A 16,403-nucleotide genomic window follows, 5' to 3' on the forward strand; every position below is an offset into this window, starting at 1 on the left:
CTGTACATTGTGTGCAGCTGGCAGCACAAGCACAATGTGGGGGCACAAATGTGTGTGTGCCACTCAACAACTCAACATTTTTGCTATTCAGTGAGTGGCCTCCTTTATTCCTAAGTTAATAACATTCTGCCAGAACTTTCCTAATAATTTATAATGCTGTGATAGTTTTGGGAGTCATTCATTGTTCTTTCCTCTTACTGTAGATAGTCATGGCTGGAGCGTTCTATCCCAACTACTTTGTGCGCAGTGCCCAAGGGGGACAAGTAGATGAACGTGAAGCTGTTAAAGAGTTGGCTGGACACAATCCCTACAATTCAGTTTTTCTTCAAGGCATGCCCATGAATCAACCTGGTATTTTGTATGTACGAAGCATCAAAGAAGCACTGAAAACATGTGCAAAGGACATGAAGGTGTCTTTTGATGGGTCGACGTGAGTAAGATAATATTTCTGTGGTTAATAATTCATCATTTTTAAAGAATTTTAATGAAGAGATTAATAACAAGAGTAAGGTTGTGTTTAGAACCATATTATTTATGAATTCTTATGTTTCACTCATAGAAATCTAGTCATTTTGTGTTTGTACCTTATGTGATGGGGAAGCTAAAAATTTAATATATTTATTGACATAAAATGCAGTGATTGTGGTAGTGGAGACAGTAAGGTGCTCCTATTGCCCCAGAGATGCGTTACAAGCAACAAATGACACTTAGCAATACAAGACATAATCCAAGTTTTAGCGAAGGTATGTTATTCATCCCAACTTGAAAGAACTGTAGGACTCAGACATGTGCCATTCTTTTTTGCCTTGGAATGATTGTTATGATATTCTGATACGTAATAAGAAATGTCAACAAACTAGTCAAGAAGAGATCTGTTGTAAAGTTTGAGTAACATCCAGTGGCACTTGGTTACCTAGCAGGGTATCACTTGTGCAGATGGAAGAGAGTGTACAGTTTGTGAGACTCCAGTCACTCCTGTTTCATTTATGTTGCTGTTTCCTTTCTTTCACATTTATGACATTCTTCCCACTGGTCCTACTTCCTCATAGATATTTTTGGTATTTCCTTTCTATACCTCTCTGTATGTGTGTCCACATTTCTCTGCATCTTTGCTTGCTGAGCAGTTTCCCTCTCCCATTTCACAAATTTGTCTTCTCACTAACATGTTCATTCCTTTCTACTTACTATCTGATCCAATACACACTACTTTGTATTCCAGTCACTGTGACATTTTAATGTAACTATTTTGAGGTAATCAGTGATTGTACAAAATGTTTGGATGTAACTAACAAAAATAATGAAAAGTTTTCATGTAACAGTTATTAGTTACTGGGAAAGAAACAAGAGTAGCGCCATTATAAGTGTAATAATGTGTGATCAAGATTGAGGCATGGCCATATGTAACTGAAGCAACTGGAACTGTTTCAGTGAAAAATAATCAGTATTTGTAAAGTGCTGAACAATACAGAGGTCAAATAATGAATGAAAGGCCACCAAGGAAGAAGCTTTATATCTTGAAACCTCTATTGTTCAAGGACAAGATGTAAAAACATCAGCCTGGCAGTGAGTGGCCATGTTATTAATAAAAAATGCAATTTGTAATGTAATCTTCTAGGTCAACGTATTTCATCCAGTGTTATTCTAGTGAATAGCTTCCATTCCTTAAATGTGTATGATGCCACTTTCCTTAAGTTGGAATTGTATTTTGAGAGTGCTAATTATTTATGGTTGATACAGCACGTCTTTTAGCAACATGTGCCAAATCATTTAAATACAAATTTTTATAAATTGTTGGTTGATGGCTCAGTTCTGTTGACAATAGAAGGATATTATCTGTTTCTGGCATTAGATGGTTACGCCTGTTGCAGTTTAATTCATTGATGAGCTGTTATTCAGTGATAATTATAGTTTGGTCCAAGATCGTGTAATTTCTCAAGTGAGTTTGGGTTAATTCTAACACTAAGATTTATACGTCTGAAAAAAATCTGAAATGTGCTGTTCATTTATTTCTATGCGTGTGTAGTTTCCACCACTTTCTACTATTAAATCACACTCATTTTATTTTGCACATGGCTCTTACTGCTTTTATTAATATTCCTACAAGTGACTAAAAACTTCACTCCATGTGCAAATATTAGTCTAAGGCTACTGATATTGACATGGTGTACCATTTTGAGTGTTGAATTTTACTGTTTATGGTATCTGTGGATGGTTTCCAGTTCACTGTTTCATTCACTGATAACAGAGTTGCACAGGGGGTCTACTTTATAGGGTTCATAGAGTTCATTTGTGTGCAAAAAGATCATGTGGTTAGAATTAGGTACTGTGGCTTTCAGAGCATAATGTAGATCTTGAATTAATAGTAAATGGACAGTTAGTAAAAAAGCAACTACATGCTTATAACTATTCACCCCATGGAGGAATCATTTGTGCAATGGCAAGTCCACATGTGAAGCTTTTTAGACTCGTATCAATTTGTATGTGTTGAAAACAAGACTTATTTATAATTGAAAACAAGACTTAATAATAACCTGCTTCTACATCTATACCCTGCAAGCTATCATATGTACACTATATGATCAAAAGTATCCGGACACCCCCCAAAACATGTGTTTTTCATATTAGGTGCATTGTGCTTCCACCTACTGCCAGGTACTCCATTTCAGCGACCTCAGTAGTCATTAGACATCGTGAGAGAGCAGAATGGAGCACTCCGCGGAACTCACAGACTTCGAATGTGGTCAGGTGATTGGGTATCACTTGCATCATATGTCTGTACACAAGATTTCCACTCTCCTAAACATCCCTAGGTCCACTGTTTCTGATTTGACAGTGAAGTGGAAACGTGAACGGACACATGCATCACAAAAGTGTACAGGCCGACCTTGCCTGTTGACTGACAGAGACCCTGACAGTTGAAGAGGGTCGTAATGTGTAATAGGCAAACATCTATCCAGACCGTCACACAGGAATTCCAAACTGCATCAGAATCCACTGCAAGTACTATGACAGGTGGGTGGGAGGTGAGAAAACCTCGATTTTATGGTCGAGCGACTGCTCGTAAGCCACACATCACGTGGGTAAATGCCAAACGACGTCTCGCTTGGCGTAAGGAGCATAAACATGGGACGATTGAACAATGGAAAAACGTTGGGTGGAGTGACGAATCATGGTACACAATGTGACGATCCGAAGGTAGGGTGTGGGTATGGCGAATAATGCCCGGTGAACGTCATCTGCCAAGCATATGTAGTGCCAACAGTAAAATTCGGAGGCGGTGGTGTTATGGTGTGGTCATGTTTTTCATGGAGGGGGCTTGTACACCTTGTTGTTTTGCATGGCACTATCACAGCGCAGGCCTAAATTTATGTTTTAAGCACCTTCTTCCTTCCCATTGTTGGAGAGCAATTTGGGGATGGTGATTGCATCTTTCAACACAATTGAGCACCTGTTCATAATGCACGACCTGTGGTGGAGTGGTTACACGACAGTAACATCCCTGTAATGGACTGGCCTGCACAGAGCCCTGACCTGAATCCTATAGAACGCCTTTGGGATGTTTTGGGACGCATCATGCCAGGCCTCACCGACTGACTACAATACCTCTCCTCACCACAGCACTCTGTGAAGAATGGGCTGCCATTCCCCATGAAACCTTCCAGCACCTGATTGAACGTATGCCTGCAAGAAAGGAAGCTGTCATCAAGGCTAAGGGTAGGCCAACACAATATTGAATTCCAGCATTACCGATGGAGGGCAAAACTTGTAAGTCGTTTTCAGCCAGGTGCCCAGATACTTTTGATCACATAGTGTATGTGGCAAAGGGTATACAGCTACCTGTGTTATACCTTCCCCTCCCCTGTACATTTGCCGTTTGTGGTGGGTGCGTGGGAAAAGAGACTGTTGCTATCACTCCCTAAGAATAAATCAAATCAAGCAGCAGGTTTCTATAGTCTCTTGGAAAGTGAACCCTCAGCATTTTGTGACTAAGGTGTTCCATAGTGCACAACAGATTTCATAGTGTCGCCCACTGCATTTTGTTGAGTGTATTTATGACATGCTCATGCCGAGTGAATGAACATTTGATGAGCATTGCAGCTCTTCTTTAAATCTTTTCTCTATCTTCAGTTCATCTAACCCAGTACAAGTCTGAGGCAGACAGACCAACAAACAATACTCAGGAAATGGTCGAATAAGGGCTTTGTGAGCAACCTCCTGCTGTTAAATTTTTCGAATCAAGGAATTAGTGATTGACATACAAAGATTGTCCATATTATTTACAGATGTGCTGGGATTGTTGTAAAAGTAAGGAAACTATTTCACATCAACTGATCATGGCTTCTGTCTATTTATGTTATGACTAGTAGTGGTACAGGGTGCCCTCCACCACGCGCCATACAGTGGCTTGCAGAGTATGTTTGTGGATGTAGATGCAGATGTTGGGAAGACCATCTCTCCAATGAAATAGCTGATAGTTGTCTGTGTGTGTGTATGGGCGGAAGGAGAGGCTGCTTACAAAAGGTTGTGTCAGTTATGTATCTAAGTGAAATTGTATTTCATATGTTCAGATTCTTTGGTACCAAAATTGTACACATGCACAAAAGTCAAAAACTCCAACTGATTTGGCTAACAGTAATGAGCCATGAATGCCATTGCAAGCTTTACATTTTAGATAGTTTTCCATGAAGTAAAAAGTATTACGTATAATTGCCAATCACAGTTGGCCTTCAGGGAATGCAAACAATAAAATATAGCACATTAGAAATAAGTAAATGAATACTGAAAGTGATTACAGCAGTTGTATTTGGTTCCAGTAACAGAAGCTATAGTCAGAATTTTATTTAATAAATATGGGAAATTACATCAAATACAGACTTCAGTATCATCTCTCAAATACTTGCATGTGGCAATGTAGTCTGCATCAACATTCAGGTGCACTTATATTCACTCTCTAGCCTAAAGTTGACGTATTATTATGTGATTCTGAATGTATGAACTAAAATGACTAGCAATTTCTAAAAAAAATTACATTTGCTGTTTCTTTATACTACACAGGAAAGTATATATTGAATTTGGACAAACTTTCAATGAACGGGATGACCGTAACTTGGATGCGACTATACCAGGAAAAGTTTCCATGGCTGTATACAGAGCAGTAAAACTTCGCCAATTAAAAGTACCAGTTATACTTAACTTGATGCTGTAAGTACTGCTATTGTAGCTTATGATAACTGCAAAATTTTTAAATAGATTATGACTTTAATTTTGTCACATTTATGTAATTGCCAGAGCCATATTGCTTTATTGATTGTCTCAGCCACTGAGAAGGAGTGATATGAGACCTTTTTTTATGCAAGTAATACTTTATTCGGTCCTTCTTCAATGTGGAGAAAGTGTATACCATTTTCAGATGTGGCATATGCCCTCTACACAAATAAAGATTTCATGGGCATCTCCCCATATTGTTAAAGCCCTTCATTGCTAAGTGGTACTTCTGCCATTGAACTCATGACATGTTGTGGCCAATACTCTCTCCAGTATTCATTGTTTCAGGAAAACTCTTGTGTGTTCATTTCTTTCTTCTGTCTCATTCATTATTCTTCTGAATTACTGACTCTTAAAATATTGAAAAAGTGGACTAATATCAGTTTGTTTTAAATGTTCTGTAGGGGGAAGAAGAAAGAAAGAAAGAAAGAAAGAAACTGAATAGTATATATTCAGATTGTTGTCATTTTTTTTAGTTTACGAGCACTTCAGATGAGGGATGTTTCAAATTTTAAATCCTTGTTGAGGTTCTGGGATGTTATTTATGTAAAGACTGCCTCGCCTGTGTAATTTTAAATGTAGTGTCTGTAGGTGCTCAGCATTTTAAAAGTCTCAGTGGCAAGAACTGAGATTTCAGTCGAACCAGTATTCCCACTTTTTCTAGTATATTAATTATGTCATAATGTGAATATGGCTGCATAGTATACAGATCTCTTAGATACTCCCATATAAATAGTTTAAATGTTACCCACCATGCAGCCATTAGACTTTCCACAGGGGCTTACCAAAACAATCCTGTACCTAGTCTTTGTGCTGAGGCTGGTGAGCTGTCATTTATTATGCAGCAGCCAGCTACACGTGGTTTGACATGCATGTAAAATAGAGTCTACACCAGAATCTGCACTATAGCTACACATTCTATACAGTGTTTGTTCAGCAACAACTGTCTTTTCTGCATGAACAAAAAAATAAGTGGAGGAACTTGATGCAGCTAACATTTCAGTTCTTAAACACAGATGAAGTAAATAACCAGCATGGATGACTGTTAATCCAAGACTAAACTTGGTGATAGTAAGTGCAAGGTGATAAACACCCACCCATAACTCCTGGCAGGGGAATTCTGGTACTCATTGCTATGTCCTCTTATGGAATGTTGTATCCTATGTAACACAGTGTCGCTGTGAAACACTATGGAAGGAAGTGGCTAACAAGAAGTTGTAGCCAGTGAAGCCAACAATTTGACCATTGAACCCATCTTTCCAGTACCATAGCAGGGACAAAGTGGTCACCACTAGCCATTGAAGAACATTTATTCTCTCCAACAAGAAGACCCAAAGGAATACATACCAATTGGGGTAGCAATCACAGTGCACATTTTAAATTCCAGTATATTATATGTTGACAAGATGAAAACTTTGGCCTGGCTTCAATTTTAGATGATAATGAGATGCTCCCCCCCATGAACCATGGACCTTGCCGTTGGTGGGGAGGCTTGCGTGCCTCTGCGATACAGATGGCTATACCGTAGGTACAACCACAACGGAGGGGTATCTGTTGAGTGGCCAGACAAACATGTGGTTTCTGAAGAGGGGCAGCAGCCTTTTCAGTAGTTGCAAGGGCAACAGTCTGGATGATTGACTGATCTGGCCTTGTAACAATAACCAAAACGGCATTGCTGTGCTGGTACTGCGAACGGCTGAAAGCAAGGGGAAACTACGGCCGTAATTTTTCCCGAGGGCATGCAGCTTTACTGTATGATTAAATGATGATGGTGTCCTCTTGGGTAAAATATTCCGGAGGTAAAATAGTCCCCCATTCGGATCTCCGGGTGGGGACTACTCAAGAGGATGTCGTTATCAGAAGAAAGAAAACTGGCGTCCTACGGATTGGAGTGTGGAATGTCAGATCCCTTAATCGGGCAGATAGGTTAGAAAATTTAAAAAGGGAAATGGATAGGTTAAAGTTAGATATAGTGGGAATTAGTGAAGTTCGGTGGCAGGAGGAACAAGACTTCTGATCAAGTGACTACAGAGTTATAGACACAAAGTCAAATAGGGGTAATGCAGGAGTAGGTTTAATAATCAATAGGAAAATAGGAATGCTGGTAAGCTACTACAAACAGCATAGTGAACGCATTATTGTGGCCAAGATAGACACGAAGCCCACGCCTACTACAGTAGTACAAGTTTATATGCCAACTAGCTCTGCAGATGACGAAGAAATTGAAGAAATGTATGATGATATAAAAGAAATTATTCAGATAGTGAAGGGAGACGAAAATTTAATAGTCATGGGTGACTGGAATTCGAGTGTAGGAAAAGGGAGAGAAGGAAATGTAGTAGGTGAATATGGATTGGGGCTAAGAATTGAAAGAGGAAGCCGCCTGGTAGAATTTTGCACAGAGCACAACTTAATCATAGCTAACACTTGGTTTAAGAATCATGATAGAAGGTTGTATACATGGAAGAACCCTGGAGATACTAAAAGGTATCAGATAGATTATATAATGGTAAGACAGAGATTTAGGAACCAGGTTTTAAATTGTAAGACATTTCCAGGGGCAGATGTGGACTCTGACCACAATCTATTGGTTATGACCTGTAGATTAAAACTGAAGAAACTGCAAAAAGGTGGGAATTTGAGGAGATGGGACCTGGATAAACTGAAAGAACCAGAGGTTGTACAGAGTTTTAGGGAGAGCATAAGGGAACAATTGACAGGAATGGGGGAAAGAAATACAGTAGAAGAAGAATGGGTAGCTTTGAGGGATGAAGTAGTGAAGGCAGCAGAGGATCAAGTAGGTAAAAAGACCAGGGTTCTTAGAAGTCCTTGGGTAACAGAAGAAATATTAAATTTAATTGATGAAAGGAGAAAATATAAAAATGCAGTTAATGAAGCAGGCAAAAAGGAATACAAACGTCTCAAAAATGAGATCAACAGGAAGTGCAAAATGGCGAAGCAGGGATGGCTAGAGGACAAATGTAAGGATGTAGAGGCTTATCTCACTAGGGGTAAGATAGATACTGCCTACAGGAAAATTAAAGAGACCTTTGGAGATAAGAGAATCACTTGTATGAAGATCAAGAGCTCAGATGGAAACCCAATTCTAAGCAAAGAAGGGAAAGCAGAAAGGTGGAAGGAGTATATAGAGGGCCTATACAAGGGCGATGTACTTGAGGACAATATTATGGAAATGAAAGAGGATGTAGATGAAGATGAAATGGGAGATACGATACTGCGTGAAGAGTTTGACAGAGCACTGAAAGACCTGAGTCGAAACAAGGCCCCCGGAGTAGACAACATTCCATTGGAACTACTGACAGCCTTGGGAGAGCCAGTCCCGACAAAACTCTACCATCTGGTGAGCAAGATGTATGAAACAGGCGAAATACCCTCAGACTTCAAGAAGAATATAATTATTTCAATCCCAAAGAAAGCAGGTGTTGACAGATGTGAAAATTACCGAACAATCAGTTTAATAAGTCACAGCTGCAAAATACTAACACAAATTCTTTACAGACGAATGGAAAAACTAGTAGAAGCCGACCCCGGGGAAGATCAGTTTGGATTCCGTAGAAATACTGGAACACGTGAGGCAATACTGACCTTACGACTTATCTTAGAAGAAAGATTAAGGAAAGGCAAACCTACGTTTCTAGCATTTGTAGACTTAGAGAAAGCTTTTGACAATGTTGACTGGAATACTCTCTTTCAAATTCTAAAGGTGGCAGGGGTAAAATACAGGGAGCGAAAGGCTATTTACAATTTGTACAGAAACCAGATGGCAGTTATAAGAGTCGAGGGACATGAAAGGGAAGCAGTGGTTGGGAAGGGAGTGAGACAGGGTTGTAGCCTCTCCCCAATGTTATTCAATCTGTATATTGAGCAAGCAGTAAAGGAAACAAAAGAAAAATTCCGAGTAGGTATTAAAATCCATGGAGAAGAAATAAAAACCTTGAGGTTTGCCGATGACATTGTAATTCTGTCAGAGACAGCAAAGGACCTGGAAGAGCAGTTGAACGGAATGGACAGTGTCTTGAAAGGAGGATATAAGATGAACATCAACAAAAGCAAAACGAGGATAATGGAATGTAGTCGAATTAAGTCGGGTGATGCTGAGGGAATTAGATTAGGAAATGAGACACTTAAAGTAGTAAAGGAGTTTTGCTATTTGGGGAGCAAAATAACTGATGATGGTCGAACTAGAGAGGATATAAAATGTAGACTGGCAATGGCAAGGAAAGCGTTTCTGAAGAAGAGAAATTTGTTAACATCGAGTATAGATTTAAGTGCCAGGAAGTCAGTTCTGAAAGTATTTGTATGGAGTGTAGCCATGTATGGAAGTGAAAAATGGACGGTAAATAGTTTGGACAAGAAGAGAATAGAAGCTTTCGAAATGTGGTGCTACAGAAGAATGCTGAAGATTAGATGGGTAGATCACATAACTAATGAGGAAGCATTGAATAGGATTGGGGAGAAGAGAAGTTTGTGGCACAACTTGACCAGAAGAAGGGATCGGTTGGTAGGACATGTTCTGAGGCATCAAGGGATCACCAATTTAATATTGGAGGGCAGTGTGGAGGGTAAAAATCGTAGGGAGAGACCAAGAGATGAATACACTAAGCAGATTCAGAAGGATGTAGGTTGCAGTAGGTACTGGGAGATGAAGAAGGTTGCACAGGATAGAGTAGCATGGAGAGCTGCATCAAACCAGTCTCAGGACTGAAGACCACAACAACAACAACAACAACAACAATGAGATGCTTATAAGTAAATTGTTAAATTTTTCTGTGATATTAGAGCCTTTTCCCAGTTTGTGCAGAGATTTTAACTTGTGGCTGGTTTGTCTTATTAATTAATCAATCAGTCAACCATATGTACCCATATCTGCATCATTACTCTGCATTTCATAATTACATGCCTGACGGAGGGTTCATTGAACCACCTTCAGACTATTTGTGTACCGTTTCACTTTCCAACAGATTGCAGGAAAAATGAACACTTAAATCTTTCTGTACAAGTTCTGATTTCTCTTACTTTATTATGATGACCATTACTTCTTATGTAGGTTTTTGCATTTGGAGGAGATAGTTGATGATTGAAATTGCATTTAAAAAAAAAAAAAAAAAAAAAATAACCTCGCCAAAATGAAAAAGTCTTGGTTTTAATGATTTCCACCTCAATTTGCTTATCATATCCTTGTTGCAGTCTTCCCTGTTTCACGATATGCAAAACAAGCTGCACTTGTTTAGACTTTTTCAATGCCCTCCATCAATCTTATCTGGTAAGGATCCCACACTGCAAAGCAGTACTCTAGCAGAGGATGGACGTAGTCTTATGAGTCTCTTTAATAGACATGTTGTGTCTTCTAAGTGTTCTATTAATAAAATGTAATCTTTGGTTTACCTTGTCCACAACATTATCTTTGTGATTGCTAAAATTTAAAATTTAAGTTTTTTGTAATTGTAATTCCTAGGTATTTTGTTGAATTTTAATTTGTGTAATTTATTGTGTAACTAAAATTAAATGGATTTCTTTTTGTACTCATTTGGATGCCCTCACACTTTTTCTTATTCAGAGACAGCTGGCACTTTTTGCAACATACAGATAATATGTCTAAGTCATTTTACAATTGTTTTTGATCTTCTGATGACTTAACTAGATAGTAAACGACAATATCATCTGCAAGCAATCTAAGAGGGGCTGTTCAGATTGTCTCCTAAAACATTTATATAGATAAAGACCTTTCTGAAAGGAAATTATGAATCCAATCTCACAACTGAGATGATACGTCATAAGCACACAATTTCATTAGATGTTGCTTGTGAGGAACTTTGGCAAAAACCTTCTGGAAATTTAAAAATATGGGTTCAATTTGACATTCCTTGTCAGTAGAACTCATTACTTCATCCAAATAAAGATCTAGTTGTGTTTGCAAGAACAATATTTTCTGAATCCGTGGTGGCTATTTGTCAATGGTGGGACCTGTGCAATGTTCCAGTTTTTAGGTATGTATCTTTTGTTGAGTGAGCAGTTGTATATGACTGCTAAGTATGGAGGTATTGTATCAGCGTATTCGGAAAGAAACCAACTTTTTTCTGGACCGGAGACCTTGTTTTTATTCAGTGATCTAACCTCTTTGCTACATTGAGGATATCTATGTTTAAGTTATTCATATTGGTTGTTCTTGATTCGAATGCTGGAATATTTACTTCATTTCCTTTGGTGAAGGAATCTGGAAAACTGTGTTTAATAACTCTGGTTTAGAGGCACTGTCATAAGTAACATTACTATTGGTTTCTCACAGTGAAGGTAGTGATTGTGTCTTGTTGCTGGTGTACTTTACATAAAACCAGAATATCTTTGAGTTTCCTGCAAGATTTTGAGACAGAGTTTTGTTGTGGAAACTATTAACATGTTGAGAACTTGGCCGCTAGGGTGTAATTCATTTTGTTGCTACTGTGTATTTTCTGTTGTTCTGAATTTTGTGTAGCAGGTTCTTCAGTGCATAACTTAGATCAATTTACTGCATTTGAAAGGTGGACCTTTTTATATGAAATGCTGCAAAGAAACACAGACTTACATCAGTGACAATTTTTCTATGTTAAAAGGAAAACGTGTTGTTTTCAGAAAAACAACATAATTGTTTTCATCTTTAATTTCCTAAATGTAGAAAAGATTAGAATTTTTTGGTCTAAAAATAAAACTGTTTGAAAATTTTGTTTTCTGTACTGAAAATGTGGTTTAGTGTGAAAAATTTCAAATCATTCTCGAAAACGAAGTCCTCCGTCACTTTCTTCTCAATATTATCTGATATCTCTCCTTGCCACTTAGCCAGATCTTGCCTCACTTCTTTCCACACAAACTTTGCATCTTCTCTGAGGCTATTTTGACTTTTCTGAAGCTGAAATTAATTTAGGAAAATGTCTTCCACTGAGTCTCTGCCAATTCAAGAATGAACTCAGCAGGATGTTTATTAGGAGGCCTCGACTTATATATATATATATATATAGTTATAATAGAAGGAAACATTCCATGAAGGAAAAATATACCTAAAAACAAAGATGATGTGACTTACCAAATGAAAGTGCTGGCAGGTCGACAGACACACAAACGAACACAAACATACACACAAAATTCAAGCTTTCGCAACAAACTGTTGCCTCATCAGGAAAGAGGGAAGGAGAGGGAAAGACGAAAGGATGTGGGTTTTAAGGGAGAGGGTAAGGAGTCATTCCAGTCCCGGGAGCGGAAAGACTTACCTTATGGGGAAAAAAGGACGGGTATACACTCGCACACACACACATATCCATCCACACATATACAGACACAAGCAGACATATTTAAAGACCTGCTTTAAATATGTCTGCTTGTGTCTGTATATGTGTGGATGGATATGTGTGTGTGTGCGAGTGTATACCCGTCCTTTTTTCCCCATAAGGTAAGTCTTTCCGCTCCCGGGACTGGAATGACTCCTTACCCTCTCCCTTAAAACCCACATCCTTTCGTCTTTCCCTCTCCTTCCCTCTTTCCTGATGAGGCAACAGTTTGTTGCGAAAGCTTGAATTTTGTGTGTATGTTTGTGTTCGTTTGTGTGTCTGTCGACCTGCCAGCACTTTCATTTGGTAAGTCACATCATCTTTGTTTTTAGGTATATATATATATATATATATATATATATATAAAAAGAAAGATGATGAGACTTACCCAACAAAAGCGCTGGCAGGTCGATAGACACACAAATAAACACAAACATACACACAAAACTCTAGCTTTCGCAACCAACGGTTGCCTCGTCAGGAAAGAGGGAAGGAGAAGGAAAGGCAAAAGGATATGGGTTTTAAGGGAGAGGGTAAGGAGTCATTCCAATCCCGGGAGCGGAAAGACTTACCTTAGGGGGAAAAAAGGACAGGTATACACTCGCACACACACACACATATCCATCCATACATACAAGACACAAGCAGACATTTGTAAAGGCAAAGAGTTTGAGCAGAGATGTCAGTCGGGACGGAAGTATAGAGGCAAAGATGATGTTGAAAGACAGGTGAGGTATGAGCGGCGGCAGATTGAAATTAGGAATTAGCGGAGATTGAGGCCTGGCGGATAGCGAGAAGAGAGGATATGCTGAAGGGCAAGTTCCCATCTCCGGAGTTCTGACAGGTTGGTGTTAGTGGGAAGTATCCAGATAACCCGGACGGTGTAACACTGTGCCAAGATGTGCTGGCCGTGCACCAAGGCATGTTTAGCCACAGGGTGATCCTCATTACCAACAAACACTGTCTGCCTGTGTCCATTCATGCGAATGGACAGTTTGTTGCTGGTCATTCCCACATAGAACGCTTCACAGTGCAGGCAGGTCAGTTGGTAAATAACGTGGGTGCTTTCACACGTGGCTCTGCCTTTGATCGTGTACACCTTCCGGGTTACAGGACTGGAATAGGTGGTGGTGGGAGGGTGCATGGGACAGGTTTTACACCGGGGGCGGTTACAGGGGTAGGAGCCAGAGGGTAGGGAAGGTGGTTTGGGGATTTCATAGGGATGAACTAAGAGGTTACGAAGGTTAGGTGGACGGCGGAAAGACACTCTTGGTGGAGTGGGGAGGATTTCATGAAGGATGGATCTCATTTCAGGGCAGGATTTGAGGAAGTCGTATCCCTGCTGGAGAGCCACATTCAGAATCTGATCCAGTCCCGGAAAGTATCCTGTCACAAGTGGGGCACTTTTGGGGTTCTTCTGTGGAAGGTTCCGGGTTTGAGGAGATGAGGAAGTGGCTCTGGTTATTTGCTTCTGTACCAGGTCGGGAGGGTAGTTACGGGATGCAAAAGCTGTTTTCAGGTTGTTGGTGTAATGGTTCAAGGATTCCGGACTGGAGCAGATTCGTTTGCCACGAAGACCTAGGCTGTACGGAAGGGACCGTTTGATGTGGAATGGGTGGCAGCTGTCATAATGGAGGTACTGTTGCTTGTTGGTGGGTTTGATGTGGACGGACGTGTGAAGCTGGCCATTGGACAGGTGGAGGTCAACGTCAAGGAAAGTGGCATGGGATTTAGAGTAGGACCAGGTGAATCTGATGGAACCAAAGGAGTTGAGGTTGGAGAGGAAATTCTGGAGTTCTTCTTCACTGTGAGTCCAGATCATGAAAATGTCATCAATAAATCTGTACCAAACTTTGGGTTGGCAGGCCTGGGTAACCAAGAAGGCTTCCTCTAAGCGACCCATGAATAGGTTGGCGTACGAGGGGGCCATCCTGGTACCCATGGCTGTTCCCTTTAATTGTTGGTATGTCTGGCCTTCAAAAGTGAAGAAGTTGTGGGTCAGGGTGAAGCTGGCTAAGGTAATGAGGAAAGAGGTTTTAGGTAGGGCGGCAGGTGATCGGCGTGAAAGGAAGTGCTCCATCGCAGCGAGGCCCTGGACATGCGGAATATTTGTGTATAAGGAAGTGGCATCAATGGTTACAAGGATGGTTTCCGGGGGTAACAGACTGGGTAGGGATTCCAGGCGTTCGAGAAAGTGGTTGGTGTCTTTGATGAAGGATGGGAGACTGCAAGTAATGGGTTGAAGGTGTTGATCTACGTAGGCGGAGATGCGTTCTGTGGGGGCTTGGTAACCAGCTACAATGGGACGGCCGGGATGATTGGGTTTGTGAATTTTGGGAAGAAGGTAGAAGGTGGGGGTGCGGGGTGTTGGTGGGGTCAGGAGGTTGATGGAGTCAGGTGAAAGGTTTTGTAGGGGGCCTAAGGTTCTGAGGATTCCTTGAAGCTCCGCCTGGACATCAGGAATGGGATTACCATGGCAAACTTTGTAAGTAGTGTTGTCTGAAAGCTGACGCAGTCCCTCAGCCACATACTCCCGACGATCAAGTACCACAGTCGTGGAACCCTTGTCCGCCGGAAGAATGACGATGGATTGGTCGGCCTTCAGATCACGGATAGCCTGGGCTTCAGCAGTGGTGATGTTGGGAGTAGGATTAAGGTTTTTTAAGAAGGATTGAGAGGCAAGGCTGGAAGTCAGAAATTCCTGGAAGGTTAGGAGAGGGTGATTTTGAGGAAGAGGAGGTGGGTCCCGCTGTGACGGAGGACGGAACTGTTCCAGGCATGGTTCAATTTGGATAGTATCTTGGGGAGTTGGATCATTGGGAGTAGGATTAGGATCATTTTTCTTCGTGGCAAAGTGATATTTCCAGCAGAGAGTACGGCTGTAGGACAGTAAATCTTTGACAAGGGCTGTTTGGTTAAATCTGGGAGTGGGGCTGAAGGTGAGGCCTTTGGATAGGACAGAGGTTTCGGATTGGGAAAGAGGTTTGGAGGAGAGGTTAACTACTGAATTGGGGTGTTGTGGTTCCAGATTGTGTTGATTGGAGTTTTGAGGTTTTGGAGGGAGTGGAGCTGGAAGTGGGAGATTGAGTAGATGGGAGAGACTGGGTTTGTGTGCAATGAGAGGAGGTTGAGGTTTGCTGGAAAGGTTGTGAAGGGTGAGTGAGTTGCCTTTCCGGAGGTGGGAAACCAGGAGATTGGATAGTTTTTTAAGGTGGAGGGTGGCATGTTGTTCTAATTTGCGGTTGGCCTGTAGGAGGATGCTCTGAACAACTGGTGTGGATGTGGGAGAGGAAAGATTGAGGACTTTTATTAGGGACAGGAGTTGATGGGTGTGTTGATTGGCTGAGTGGATGTGTAGGTGAAGGATTAGGTGGGTGAGGGCAATGGATTGTTCGGTTTGGAACTGGTATAGGGACTGATGGAAGGAAGGGTTGCAGCCAGAGATGGGAACTTTAAGTGTGAGGCCTTTGGAGGTGATGCCAAATGTCAGACAAGCCTGAGAAAATAAAATATGGGAGTGTAATCTGGATCCTCTCTTCTCGCTATCCGCCAGGCCTCAATCTCCGCTAATTCCTAATTTCAATCTGCCGCCGCTCATACCTCACCTGTCTTTCAACATCATCTTTGCCTCTATACTTCCGTCCCGACTGACATCTCTGCTCAAACTCTTTGCCTTTACAAATGTCTGCTTGTGTCTTGTATGTATGGATGGATATGTGTGTGTGTGTGCGAGTGTATACCTGTCCTTTTTTCCCCCTAAGGTAAGTCTTTCCGCTCCCGGGATTGGAATGACTCCTTACCCTCTCCCTTAAAACCCAT

The 16,403-nt window shown here is 40.8% G+C and overlaps 1 protein-coding gene across 3 annotated transcripts in view; it reads left to right on the plus strand.

Annotated features, from left to right (window-relative positions):
* The window catches only part of LOC126092186 (probable ATP-dependent RNA helicase spindle-E), a 272,749-nt gene that overhangs the window by 125,834 nt on the left and 130,512 nt on the right, over nt 1–16,403 (plus strand). For all 3 annotated transcript variants that reach the window (XM_049907663.1, XM_049907664.1, XM_049907662.1), the window contains exons 14-15: nt 204–430; nt 5,056–5,202. In XM_049907663.1, coding sequence (XP_049763620.1) covers nt 204–430; nt 5,056–5,202 — 374 coding nt within the window. The remainder of the gene's footprint in view (nt 1–203; nt 431–5,055; nt 5,203–16,403) is intronic.

Source organism: Schistocerca cancellata, chromosome 7, assembly GCF_023864275.1.
Source record: "Schistocerca cancellata isolate TAMUIC-IGC-003103 chromosome 7, iqSchCanc2.1, whole genome shotgun sequence".
NCBI classification, from domain to species: domain Eukaryota; kingdom Metazoa; phylum Arthropoda; class Insecta; order Orthoptera; family Acrididae; genus Schistocerca; species Schistocerca cancellata.